The sequence below is a fragment of the Malus sylvestris genome, chromosome 16 (genome assembly GCF_916048215.2).
Source record: "Malus sylvestris chromosome 16, drMalSylv7.2, whole genome shotgun sequence".
In the NCBI taxonomy this organism is placed as follows: Eukaryota; Viridiplantae; Streptophyta; class Magnoliopsida; order Rosales; family Rosaceae; genus Malus; species Malus sylvestris.
Window position 1 is genome coordinate 31,951,980 of NC_062275.1, and position 10,925 is coordinate 31,962,904.

Genomic DNA, 10,925 nt, shown 5'->3' on the forward strand with positions numbered 1-10,925 from the left:
TTTAAATAATCCATGTGAGAATAACCTTATACCCTTGCAAGTATTTTATGAGATTTTAATCCTCTTTGTGCAGGTACTAAAAATCTTCTCACTAATCATAATACAAAAAAAGATGCTCGCTTACGGTTTTATATCACGTCTTCCATCAGTAATCATTTTGTGAAAAAGTAGGACAAATTCATAAGAGACAATTTTTACACGTTTTTTTTAGCTTCTCACGCCTCTTTATTTATAAGGGGTGTGCTATCCACATAACCCATTTTACTTCTCACACCCCTTGATAATTTATATCCGTTGATCTTCTTCAATTCATCCGATCCGAAGGCCGTAAATTAAAAAAGTGTGTGAGAAGTAAAATGAGATGTATGGATATCACACCCTATTTATAATCATCAAAATGAATAAATCAAACGAAAAACAATAAACTTGATTAAACATGAATGTGCGAGAGGCAAAACCGAGTTTGTCTATCATTTCATGTCCAAAACAATTAAAAGACATCTTATTCTAACCAAAACAAGTAGACAAAATGATACTTCAAGAAAATAGCCCTTTCATGATCCATTTCAAGCACTACATATTGTTTAAATTTAAAAGCGAAACCTCAAACAGCAAGTTACCAAATCACAGCTCAAAAGCTCAGTGTAAACGCTGTTGTAGACCGGGTAGGATAAGCATTCCAGCCCATCCTAAATAAGTAATATGTAACTCTACATGGTTACAAGGATCTACATCAACTGGTTACTTGCATGCTCCCAGAACAAAGGAAACACCGTGCTTTATTTCTAAATATTATTATACCCAATTATCTCTACCAAACCGAACCCAGTATCCTACTCTGCATGCTTACAAAACCGACTGGAAAAGCATCTCCGCAAGTTCCTGAAACGAAGCCCACAACTTGATATTAGTACGTATCTTAAACAAAAATAAAGAATTACTAGGATAGCAGCAAGTGAATGTTGTCCGTATTTTCATGTTCTCTTCATAACTAGTAGCCAGCATAATGCTACACGTTCTACGAATCCTTTTATTCGTCCAAAAAGGATGCAAATGAATCTTATTTTTTTTTCTCCATCGTTTCTCAAGGAAGCTGAAATACTGAGTACAACTCCAGGAATATATTTTTTTTTCTTTTTCGCACTTCTCAGATCTTCCATCCCCTATTTAGATTTTCATCACTAGTTATAGAAATATGTATGGTCACTCAGAATGCAGAGCACGAGACAAGACATAATAAGAGCAATTTCATCTGACATTTTTTTAATATTATTCCAGTGGCGTCCACTGTTTTGTTTCAATTATTTATACGCATCTGCAGTGCCAGTTTTGATGCAAAATTATCCGTGATTGTTGGATCTTTGATGCTAGGAGCTCAAATGAATGTTAAGTATTACCTGCTTGGCAGAAGGAACTGTTGGTTCACCCCATTCTATTGCCTTCTTCTCAAGATACTCAAAATCAGCCTTACCAGCCTGTTGAAGGTGCATTACCATGCATTAGACATCTAGACAGTTTAAAACCACGAAACCAGACAAAGCGTTTGAAAGTGGTTACCTCTATAAGGGCCCCAACTTCAGTATCGAAACTCTTGTATCGTTTGCGAACAAGGTCAGGCAGAGAACCATCCTTAATGTTGTAATTCAGAAATGAAGAGACATAGTATCATGATTAGCAAGCAGAAAACAAAATTATAATCTATTGAGAAGTAAATAGATGAGAGTCAAGCGCACTACCTCAACCAACTTTGCAACATTACGGAGGCCACGGGCCAGGGTATCCATTCCGCTGATATGAGCAATGAACAAATCCTCAACATCTGTGCTTTCTCTTCGTCTTTATATCATTTAACAAAAAGGGTAAAAAAGAAAAAAAACAATATAAGAAAATTTAGCTATCAGCGTAAAAATATCACCATGTATGCATTCACAATAAAATGGAAAGTCAACATAAGGAACTGACAATTTGGCATCAAAGTTGAATCCTCCAGGTGCTATTCCTCCCTGAGATAAAGAGAGGAAAGAAATAGATCAACTCATGAAATTGCATGCCCGACCAATCACAAGTTTTTTTTAAATCTTAAAACAAGAAGCCGAAATAGATGTCATTTGTGACATACATTCTTTACTACACTCTGCATAACCAGAGTTGCCTCTGCAATATCTGTGAGAAACTGATCTGTATCCCATCCTGTGACAGTGACAAAATCACAGTATTACAACTTTATTCATATATAGTTTCAGTTCCAAAGAGATAATCCTACCAGTCTGAGGATCTCCAGTGTTTGCATCAACGTTTCCTAGTAGACCATTGAGTCTTGCAGTTTCAAGCTCATGATAACAGCTGCAAAGTTTTATAGGTTTGGTGGAGGAGTTCAAATTTTCTGATGTGCTCACACAAATCAAGGGAGAAATATAAAGTGAGCATTAGCTTAAGAAGAGCTTAAGGCACAAGCTGTGATTTACCTGTGACCAGATAGTGTTGCATGATTGCACTCAATGTTAAGCTTAAATTCTCCTACAAAAGAAATGGGGTGACACTGTTAAGTATTAACTCATTAAAAGTAAAGAATACTTTATGAAGTTTATATGATTGAAAAATAGTTCTCAATGTCTCAAAACTTTTGCGTAAGGAATTCAAATAAATAGAGTACAAAATGACATGTCCACATGAATACAAAAACCAAATATAAAACACTTCTGTATTGTATAAAATTTCACAACTCAACTCATTCATATAGCCAACTTTGGAGCTTAACCAAAAACTAATAGTAACAAAGTCAAGTGACTCGTGAATATAGAGGGTACGTGTAAAATTCACCTATAAGGCCATATTTTCGCAGGAAGTTTGCTGATGTTGCAGCATCCCAGTCATACCTAACAAAATCATCTCACAGGTAAACAAACAGATGAGTGAAAACCATATTAAATTACTAATAGTCTAATAATCAAGCAAATAGCTTACTGGTGTTTGGTAGGTTCTTGAGGCTTGGGTTCAATCAACAATGTCCCTGAGAAGTGGGTACCAAAACAAAATGAATAAACAAATAAAATTGAAAAGATATGTTAAGAAACTAATCACTCTGGTATAAAAGTCGAAGTCAAAGTTATAAAGCTATCTGGTATAAAGCTTTGGTTTAAATTTAACGCAAGTATACCATTGTATCCAATTTTCTTCTTGTAGGCAACAGCAGCTTCAAGAAACCTTGCCTGTAAATATACCCACAAAAGATCATGCTATGTAATAAGGCAGGCCTCATTATGAAACCGATGGATGGGCTACACTGCTACAGCAATATGGTAGCATAAATACTGCGTATTCCTTGATAGGTTTGAACTACAGTTGCTAAAGGAGGGTTTTTACAAGACAGGAAAAGAAAAAAGAAAACAAAAAAAAATGAAATATATCACTGAAAGGAAGCCTATTTTGAAATAACTGCAAACGAAACACACCAGATGATCAAGCTCTCTTCCCATGTCAGTATTCAAGAGACTCTGGTAACCTTCACGGCCACCCCAGAAAACATAATTTTCGCCCCCTAAATAATGAGTAACCTGCAGAATGTGTAAAGAATTACATATACATAAATGCAAACAAGATTATTCGTTTGGGATTACATGTACCAACACCAACCTCAATGGCTTTCTTAACTTGAGCAGCAGCATATGCATATACACCTATTTCAGGGCTGTAAAGCATTTTGAGCATTAGTCCATGCAAAAAGGAGTATATTAATTATTTGTTACAAAGATTACCTAGTAGCACCACCATGCATGTAGCGAGGATGCAAAAACAGCTGAGCTGTGCCCCATAAAGGTCGAATTTTGGTTCCCTACAGGGCATACCAAAGAACTTAATAAGAATGTGGTTTCATAAATACTTGGACATTTGACATTTTCCACTTGACTTTGTTGGGATATCAGAAACAACAGTCATTAGCATGGGGTTTTGGAGGCTGGGTATGATTCATTGGTCTCTTTTTCCACAGTAAAGTGACTGAAAAGAACTATCAGACACCCTATAAGCTATGCCTAAAGTGGGAGAACTAAGGCCATCTCCAACCGAGGCTCCAGAGGGCCAGAGGGCTAAAAATAGCCCGAAAACCGTCTCCAACCGAGGGCTAGGCGAGAGGGCTCGTGGGCCCCATGGAATCTGAAAGGGCCAAAGGGCCAACCGGCTGGCCCAATTCAGCCAGCCAGCCTCGGCCTAGGCCAAATTTTTTAGTATTCCTGTAAGATATAACCGACAGAATTGTTAATTATTCCTGTCGGTTATATCCGACAGGAATGCTAGGCCAAATTTCAAATACAACGGCTAGTTGAAGCCAGCTAGTCGTTTTTTTTATTTTTTTATTTTTTTAAACAAAAATTTTTTTAAATTGTTTTTTTTAAATTCTATTTTTTTCCTATAACTTCCTAACCCATTATACAGCAACAACAACAACAACAACAAAGCCTTTTCCCACTAAGTGGGGTCGGCTATATGAATCCTAGAACACCATTGCGCTCGGTTTTGTGTCATGTCCTTAACCCATTATACAACATTAAATTAAATTAAGTAACATGAAACAACATTAAACAATATGAAACAACATTAAACAACATTATATTTAAATAATAAATTATGTTTGGACCTATGACTCTTTGGCCATTATACAACATTAAATTAAATGAAGTAACATGAAACAGCATTAAATAACATTAAATTTAAATAATAAATTATGTTTGGACCTATGATCCTTTGGCCTTAGGTTGGAGATGGTTTTTTGTGACGGGGCTAAAACGAGCCCTTGGCTCTTTGGCCCTCAATAGAAATGGAGGCAAAAATGGCCCTGTACTGTTTATTAAAATATTAATATCTTGGAGGAACGAGCCATCTTGCCAGCCTTCGGTTGGAGATGGCCTAAGTATGACTGCATATGTCACATCTTAAACCGATGTAACAAAACTTTTATTTGCATGAAAATAATTGCCTTTACATATTCTATCAACTTACCGTATCATTGTGTGCTGGCATACTGATGAAAAATTACCTGAAGGTCTTTAGCAAGGGCCACCACTTCATCCAAGTTTTTATTAGATTCCTGCAACAAGCAAAACAATGTCAATGAACAATTTCCAGCTTCATATGATCTTATACTTTCCTTGAGAGAGCAATGCAATTCCTATCTCCCAATTTGCTTTTCTCATTCTAAAACAATTATATAAGCAAACTAGAAAGTGTATCACCTCCAAGGTTTTGCCATCAGGAGCGATATCCCTGTCATGGAAACACCACCTATCAACTCCAAGCTTGTTTATGAACTCAAAGTTGGCTCTCACTGCATCGTCATTTATACAAGAATATGTATTACATGAGCTCAATAATCATCAATCCAAATGCAGAGGGTAGAAGTAACAGTCAAAGTCTCACTTCTTCTCTTTGCCATAGCCACAGAATTAGTTCCATCCTCCCATGGCCAATTCTTTGTAGGTGCACCAAATGGGTCACCTCCTGTTCCACGGAATGTGTGCCAAAATGCAACACTAAACCTCATCCAATCCTATGTAGTGAAGAAACTTCAGTCACAACAAGCCATTAACTGCTTGATAATTCAAATTTTATTATACAGAACAACCAACCTTCATTTTTTTCCCAAGAATCTCCTCATCTGCATTATACCACTTGAATGCAAGGGGGTTCTTGGTAGAAGGGCCCTGAAAGAAGGACAATACTAGGTCATATATTTGGGCGAAGATAATCGAGAAAGTTGAACATTTCCATACGAAGATTTTTGTAAAGAAAACTTTCTTCAATTAATAAGAATAAAAAGTTCTTAAATTTTGGCCAAACAGAAACAATAAAGATATTCAAATGCAATCGGTCTTCCAAATCAAATTAGCTGAAAGTTTGTTAATCTTAAGAATGCCAAGAGTAACATAGTAGGAGGAAAATATTCTAGAAATTCCTTTCTATTCCTACTAGGAATTAAACAATATAAAATGGGAAAGGTCTATCATGATAAGAGTGGTTTTCACCCTTTACCTCATACTTAATTTTGGGAATGCCGGGGAAAAATTCCCCTTCCCATTCATCAGAATCACCACACCCACTTCCAAGATCTGATGCAGGGCATGTTGGCGAATCAGCAATCTACGTTCAAGATAAAACCAATGATAATAAGAAAAAAAAATCAAAATTAGCTGGAATTAATTGTTAAACATTATATATATGTATGTATGTATGTATGTATAATATGGAAACATTATAGGTAGAGGAAGATCCGTTACCACTCCAAACGTAATCACATTCAAACAAAGAAGAAGCAACAAAATCCTTCCAGCCCTCATTTTCAGTGTCTCAAGCCAATATTCCCCTGCAATACAACAAAAATTGATCATATACATCAAATTCCGAATAAACACTCACAATCACAAGTGTATTGTGGCGAAAAGCCGTAATCAAATTCCACGTGATACCTCTCTCTCACACTCAGCAGTAACATGAACTCTATGAGGAGAGCTCAGCTATAACATACCTCACAAAGGATCAGTGATCACCGCCATTATATGAATTCACACACTTTTCATGAGCAATTACAAATAAAGTTACAAAGAGACACAGAGAAATACAATTTTAAGATATACCCAATTACCCATCATCAAAATTTACAAATATAAAAATGGGTATCCACCAACACATCCAAATATTCAATCACCAAAGCAGAAAGTTCAAAAATTCAAATTAGCCAAAGCTTAATCACCACTCACTTTTACTAATTACCACATCCAAAAAAGATCATCAGCCTCATAAAAACAAAAACAAAAGCAAAAAATTAGGAAAATAAATAATCAAAAATAAAAAATGACAACTTATCAAGGACAAAAATTAAATTTAAAAAAAATCGCAGATAAGATTACAGAAGGGAAGAGATGGAAGGAAACTTACAGAACGAAATGAGCTCTCTCCGGAGGCTGATGATATGAAATGGAGATTCCCAGTGCCTATTATTTGGAACTAATCAGGTGCGAAATATACAAAAGGGATTAAGGATTATCCGTTTATAAAGGATAGCATTATGCGCGAGGTGGTAAAGTATCTCACAGGCAGAGTTTTATTGGAAGATGGTGCAGCTTAGAGCCGTTTGATTGTTTGACTCCGTCTTAAGGGCAGTGTTATTGGCGGGTGATTCTTTGTTATCTCACTGCGGGAGACGTAAGTTATCTTCCTCAGATAGGAAGACACACGTGGCAATGACTCAGCGGTGACGATTATCAAATTATCAATAACCAACGCTTTCACTCACCCAATTGCTTTTAGTTCGGCTGTGAGAGAATTGAAATTGTCTCTCCGCTTGAGAGCCTTTCTCACCGTCTTGTGTGAGTAGTTGCAATTTCGTCAATATTCCTTGTCCTTAGCTGCTGGAGCCTTTCTCACCGGCTTCATGGCTGGTTTTTTCCAGCTTGAGGTTGCCATTGAAGAGTTGTTCTTAGCTGCTGGAGCTGATCAGAATGTTCCTCAACATCTACATCGATGAGAGCGCAGATCGACTCACGAGAGCCGCCAAGGTACCCTCACCATCCATCTCACACAAATTTTCTACTACTATCATATAGTAGAGGAACTTATATTTGTTGTTAGGGTATTTTGAGGCATCCAAAATGTGTAATTCACAAGAGCCGCCAAGGTACCCCTTTGCTATGCTCATCATCCATCTCACATCTTGAACATTAATTATTTTTTGTTTGAAGGTGTTGCAGCAACTTAGTGGCCAAACACCTGTTTTCTCCAAAGGTAATAATTTTTTAGCTCTTTGCATCTTTATTGGTAATTCATTTTTTGCATCATTTTATCTGTCTGCTACTAGAGATTCCAAAAGGTGTAATTCACAACCAAATTGATGTTCAAGACATTTTCAAGTCCATAGGGTATTTTGAGGTGTACTCAATTTATAATTTTAGCTAATAAGACAATATTATGTTTTTTCTTCTATATTCGAGTTCAAATCGTTCTATTTTCAGTTTTGTAAGAGATGATCTTTTACCGATTGTCAAGGTGCTTCCAACCATAAATTGATATATTACGTACCGTTATTTTTTTCTCTTAATTTATCAGGAATTTATTTGCATATGTGTAGTGTAGACAATTTTAACCAATGAGTATTTTATTTGGAATTGATCTTTGTCTTACTTATGGCATATACAATGAAAATATGATACGTGTTTAGATATGTGTTTACTTTTTTTCTTTTCATTTGTCGTTATTTTTCATACATTTGTGTTGATATAGGGAAGCAGTGTGATCGCTAACTTTGTGTCACATTTTTGTGTAGGATTTTATTTTTTATTTGAGACTTGGATATGAAAAGATGGATTGTGTTTATCCGGTTTATATTAATTCAAAGAAAATTGTGGCTCAAGGGAACAGTTAATGATCCACAGGGCATCAAAGTATCTTACTCAACTGTATATTACATGTGTGTATTGCATTATGTCTGTGCGAATACCTTTTTTCACTATCAATCTTTATTAGTTTTGAATTCTGAGTTGATTTAACAAACAGGTTTCTTTTTATTTCAGATTAATTTGGTTCTCTCTAAATGAATCAAAGATCACAAGACTAGAACCAGTGGTTTCCAAAAAAGGTTGGTTCTTGAATATTTTCATTTATGTTTTTTCAGTTCTTTGAATGGAATTCCTATAATCCAAAATGAGCTATTGAACAGCTCTTTTGCTACATTGTGTTTGCAAATCAATATTTAGGCTAATAATTGAAGGCTGATTCTTTTTTGTTTAAAAATTTAATTTGGTTTTGTAGGTAAAGATTGTAAATTTGATTTAGGTATGAATACTTACACTTATTCATCTTTGCATTTTCTCCTTCTTTTAAGAAATTACATTTCCTTTCACAACTTCAACCAAAACCATTCAACAAACAAACATATTCACAGAGGAGGTTGTTGGTTCAAGTACCAATTTCAGGCATTGATACTCTGACTTTATATCAACATTTTTTGGATTGCATAGGTTATTTTTAGGAGTTGACAGAAATGAAAATTTTGTTTAGTTTCATATGTGCTTATCTATCATTGTAACTGGGCAATAATTTCTTTACTGCCCTATATATTCTGACTTATTAGGCTAGCATTCATTTGGTCTTGCAATTTTAATTATCAATTCAATTCAATTCCTTCATTGCTAATATTAATGTCTCCATCTAGCATCCTCATTGAGTAAAAAAGGTCGTACCCAGTGCACAAGGCTCCCACTTTACGCAGGGTCTGAGAGAGGTGAATGTCGGCTAACCTTATCCTCATTTATGGAGAGGCTGCTCCCAAGTCTCGAACCCGAGACCTACCGCTCATGGGCGAAGGCACTTGCCATCGCACCAGCCTTCGCCCATGAGCGACCTCTCCCAGGCTAAATGTCTCCATCTAGCGTCCTCATTGAGTATTTCTACTAAATTTTTCAGGCTAAAAAGGATGACAAGAATATTAGTGGTCAATTGTATTAGTTTAATGAGGGGAAGAACAAGTAAACTTATTCTACGTTTTCTTTCGTTTTTAGTTGAGCATTTATTTGTATTTTTCAAAAATTTTGGATTGTTTGTGTTTGACATTGATGATTGTGGCATTTTAGAAAAAGGTATATCCCAAACATAATAATTTTGTTTGGTTTTTTATTCCTTTTCCGCTTCTCTTCTTTTGATTCCCTGTTTATATATTATGTGTTTTCTTATGGCTGTTTTGAAACCTTACCTTTTCTGAATTTGTATGCTTTATGGGTCGTCATTTAATCTACTTAACTATCATCGTGATCATAGGAGGATGTTCGTGGCACACTACAAGTTTTCTTTTTGACAAGTTATTCATATTCATGATTCCGTTATCAATTGCAATTGCTTTCCCATGATTTCTCATGAATTGGACGTGAATGTATTTATAGATTTTTATTGTTTTTTAGCCAGACAAAAGATTTGATTGAGCAACAGGTGCTTCAACCATATATTATTATAATTGTACGACGCCTTAGCATTACAAGGTCTTGAAATTATCTCTTTCTTTCTCTAATTGGGTTTTTGACAAATTATATGAGATTTTATTGCTATTAATTTTGAGGAAGTTCTCAGATTCAAGACCATATATTTTTTTAATTTCTACCATTTGGCTTCTGTTGACTTTAACCTTGAGTTGTAGTGGTATTTGTGTTTTCTAAATTTCTTCCAATAACATAGTTTTAGTTTGATTTTGTTTGTATATTTCTCTTCAGAGCAATTCTTGGAGTTGCAAGCTTACCAGCTACAAAAATGAAATTTATTGAAAAAATCTGGAGAGAAGGGCCTCCTAAATTATTATGACCACCGGAAGCAGTAAATCCTTTTGGTAAGCGCCTTCATTAGTACAATTTCTACTATTATAAAGCAAGCTAATATTTGAGTTTTTTGTTTTTCCCTAATATAGGTTGCATAATGAAAGGGACTGCCTTTGGATGTTGCTAATATTTAGTGGTGTCAGTGTTGTAGTGTGAACAAAAAAATAATTTTATTTTTTCTCTACCAAATATTATGATGAATTTTATGTAAATGATGTCTTAATTGTACAAATCTATGCTATTCTACACATTTGGGCTGTTTTTTTTTTTGTTGGATACATTTGGGGTGTTAAAAATTAAAATTGGTATTGTTTATACTTGCATTTCTTTATTAATCAGATGCAGATCAGCATATTCAATATGTATCTATGCTCTCTCTGATGCTCTTACACAATCAATTGGTTGCAAATATGTTTGATTCCCGTTCTACCATTTTCACCTTTATGAAACCTAAATTCTAAATCTATTACCTACAATTTAAGCACTTCTACAAGGTTAAGGGTACATTTGTTGGTTCAATTTTACGCTGTTGTAAGGTTAGACGTCTACCCATCACTCTAGATTTAACTTTGGTAG

General features: G+C 35.2%; 2 protein-coding genes across 10 annotated transcripts; one reads left to right on the top strand and one right to left on the bottom strand.

Annotated features, from left to right (window-relative positions):
- Positions 1 to 533: 533 nt before the first annotated feature.
- On the bottom strand, positions 534 to 7,076 carry LOC126607239 (xylose isomerase-like). 2 transcript variants are annotated; one of them, XM_050274758.1, is made up of 22 exons: positions 6,928 to 7,037; positions 6,459 to 6,506; positions 6,270 to 6,355; positions 6,025 to 6,132; positions 5,622 to 5,696; positions 5,413 to 5,542; positions 5,229 to 5,320; positions 5,033 to 5,083; positions 3,756 to 3,832; positions 3,634 to 3,688; positions 3,453 to 3,554; positions 3,158 to 3,209; positions 2,965 to 3,010; positions 2,821 to 2,876; positions 2,466 to 2,517; positions 2,264 to 2,343; positions 2,120 to 2,190; positions 1,963 to 2,003; positions 1,737 to 1,836; positions 1,558 to 1,629; positions 1,398 to 1,475; positions 534 to 882 (listed from the first exon to the last, which is right to left on the bottom strand). In XM_050274758.1, the coding sequence occupies exons 3-22, from the start codon at positions 6,327 to 6,329 to the stop codon at positions 847 to 849; spliced, it is 1,434 nt and encodes a 477-aa protein (XP_050130715.1). In that variant the 5' UTR covers positions 6,330 to 6,355; positions 6,459 to 6,506; positions 6,928 to 7,037; the 3' UTR covers positions 534 to 846. The 2 variants fall into 2 exon arrangements, with proteins under 2 accessions (XP_050130715.1, XP_050130713.1); XM_050274756.1 differs by lacking the exon at positions 6,459 to 6,506 and having other exon boundaries at positions 6,928 to 7,076.
- Positions 7,077 to 7,183: 107 nt separating this feature from the next.
- Positions 7,184 to 10,666, top strand: LOC126607240 (uncharacterized). Of its 8 annotated transcripts, none has more exons than XR_007617538.1 (6): positions 7,249 to 7,547; positions 7,731 to 7,773; positions 8,312 to 8,455; positions 8,542 to 8,623; positions 10,248 to 10,360; positions 10,439 to 10,666. XR_007617538.1 is itself a non-coding variant. In XM_050274760.1 (5 exons), the coding sequence occupies exons 1-5, from the start codon at positions 7,513 to 7,515 to the stop codon at positions 10,286 to 10,288; spliced, it is 225 nt and encodes a 74-aa protein (XP_050130717.1). In that variant the 5' UTR covers positions 7,184 to 7,512; the 3' UTR covers positions 10,289 to 10,354. The 8 variants fall into 8 exon arrangements, 2 of the variants coding, with proteins under 2 accessions (XP_050130717.1, XP_050130716.1); XR_007617536.1 differs by having other exon boundaries at positions 8,559 to 8,623; XR_007617540.1 differs by having other exon boundaries at positions 8,312 to 8,429.
- The last annotated feature ends 259 nt before the right edge of the window (positions 10,667 to 10,925 follow it).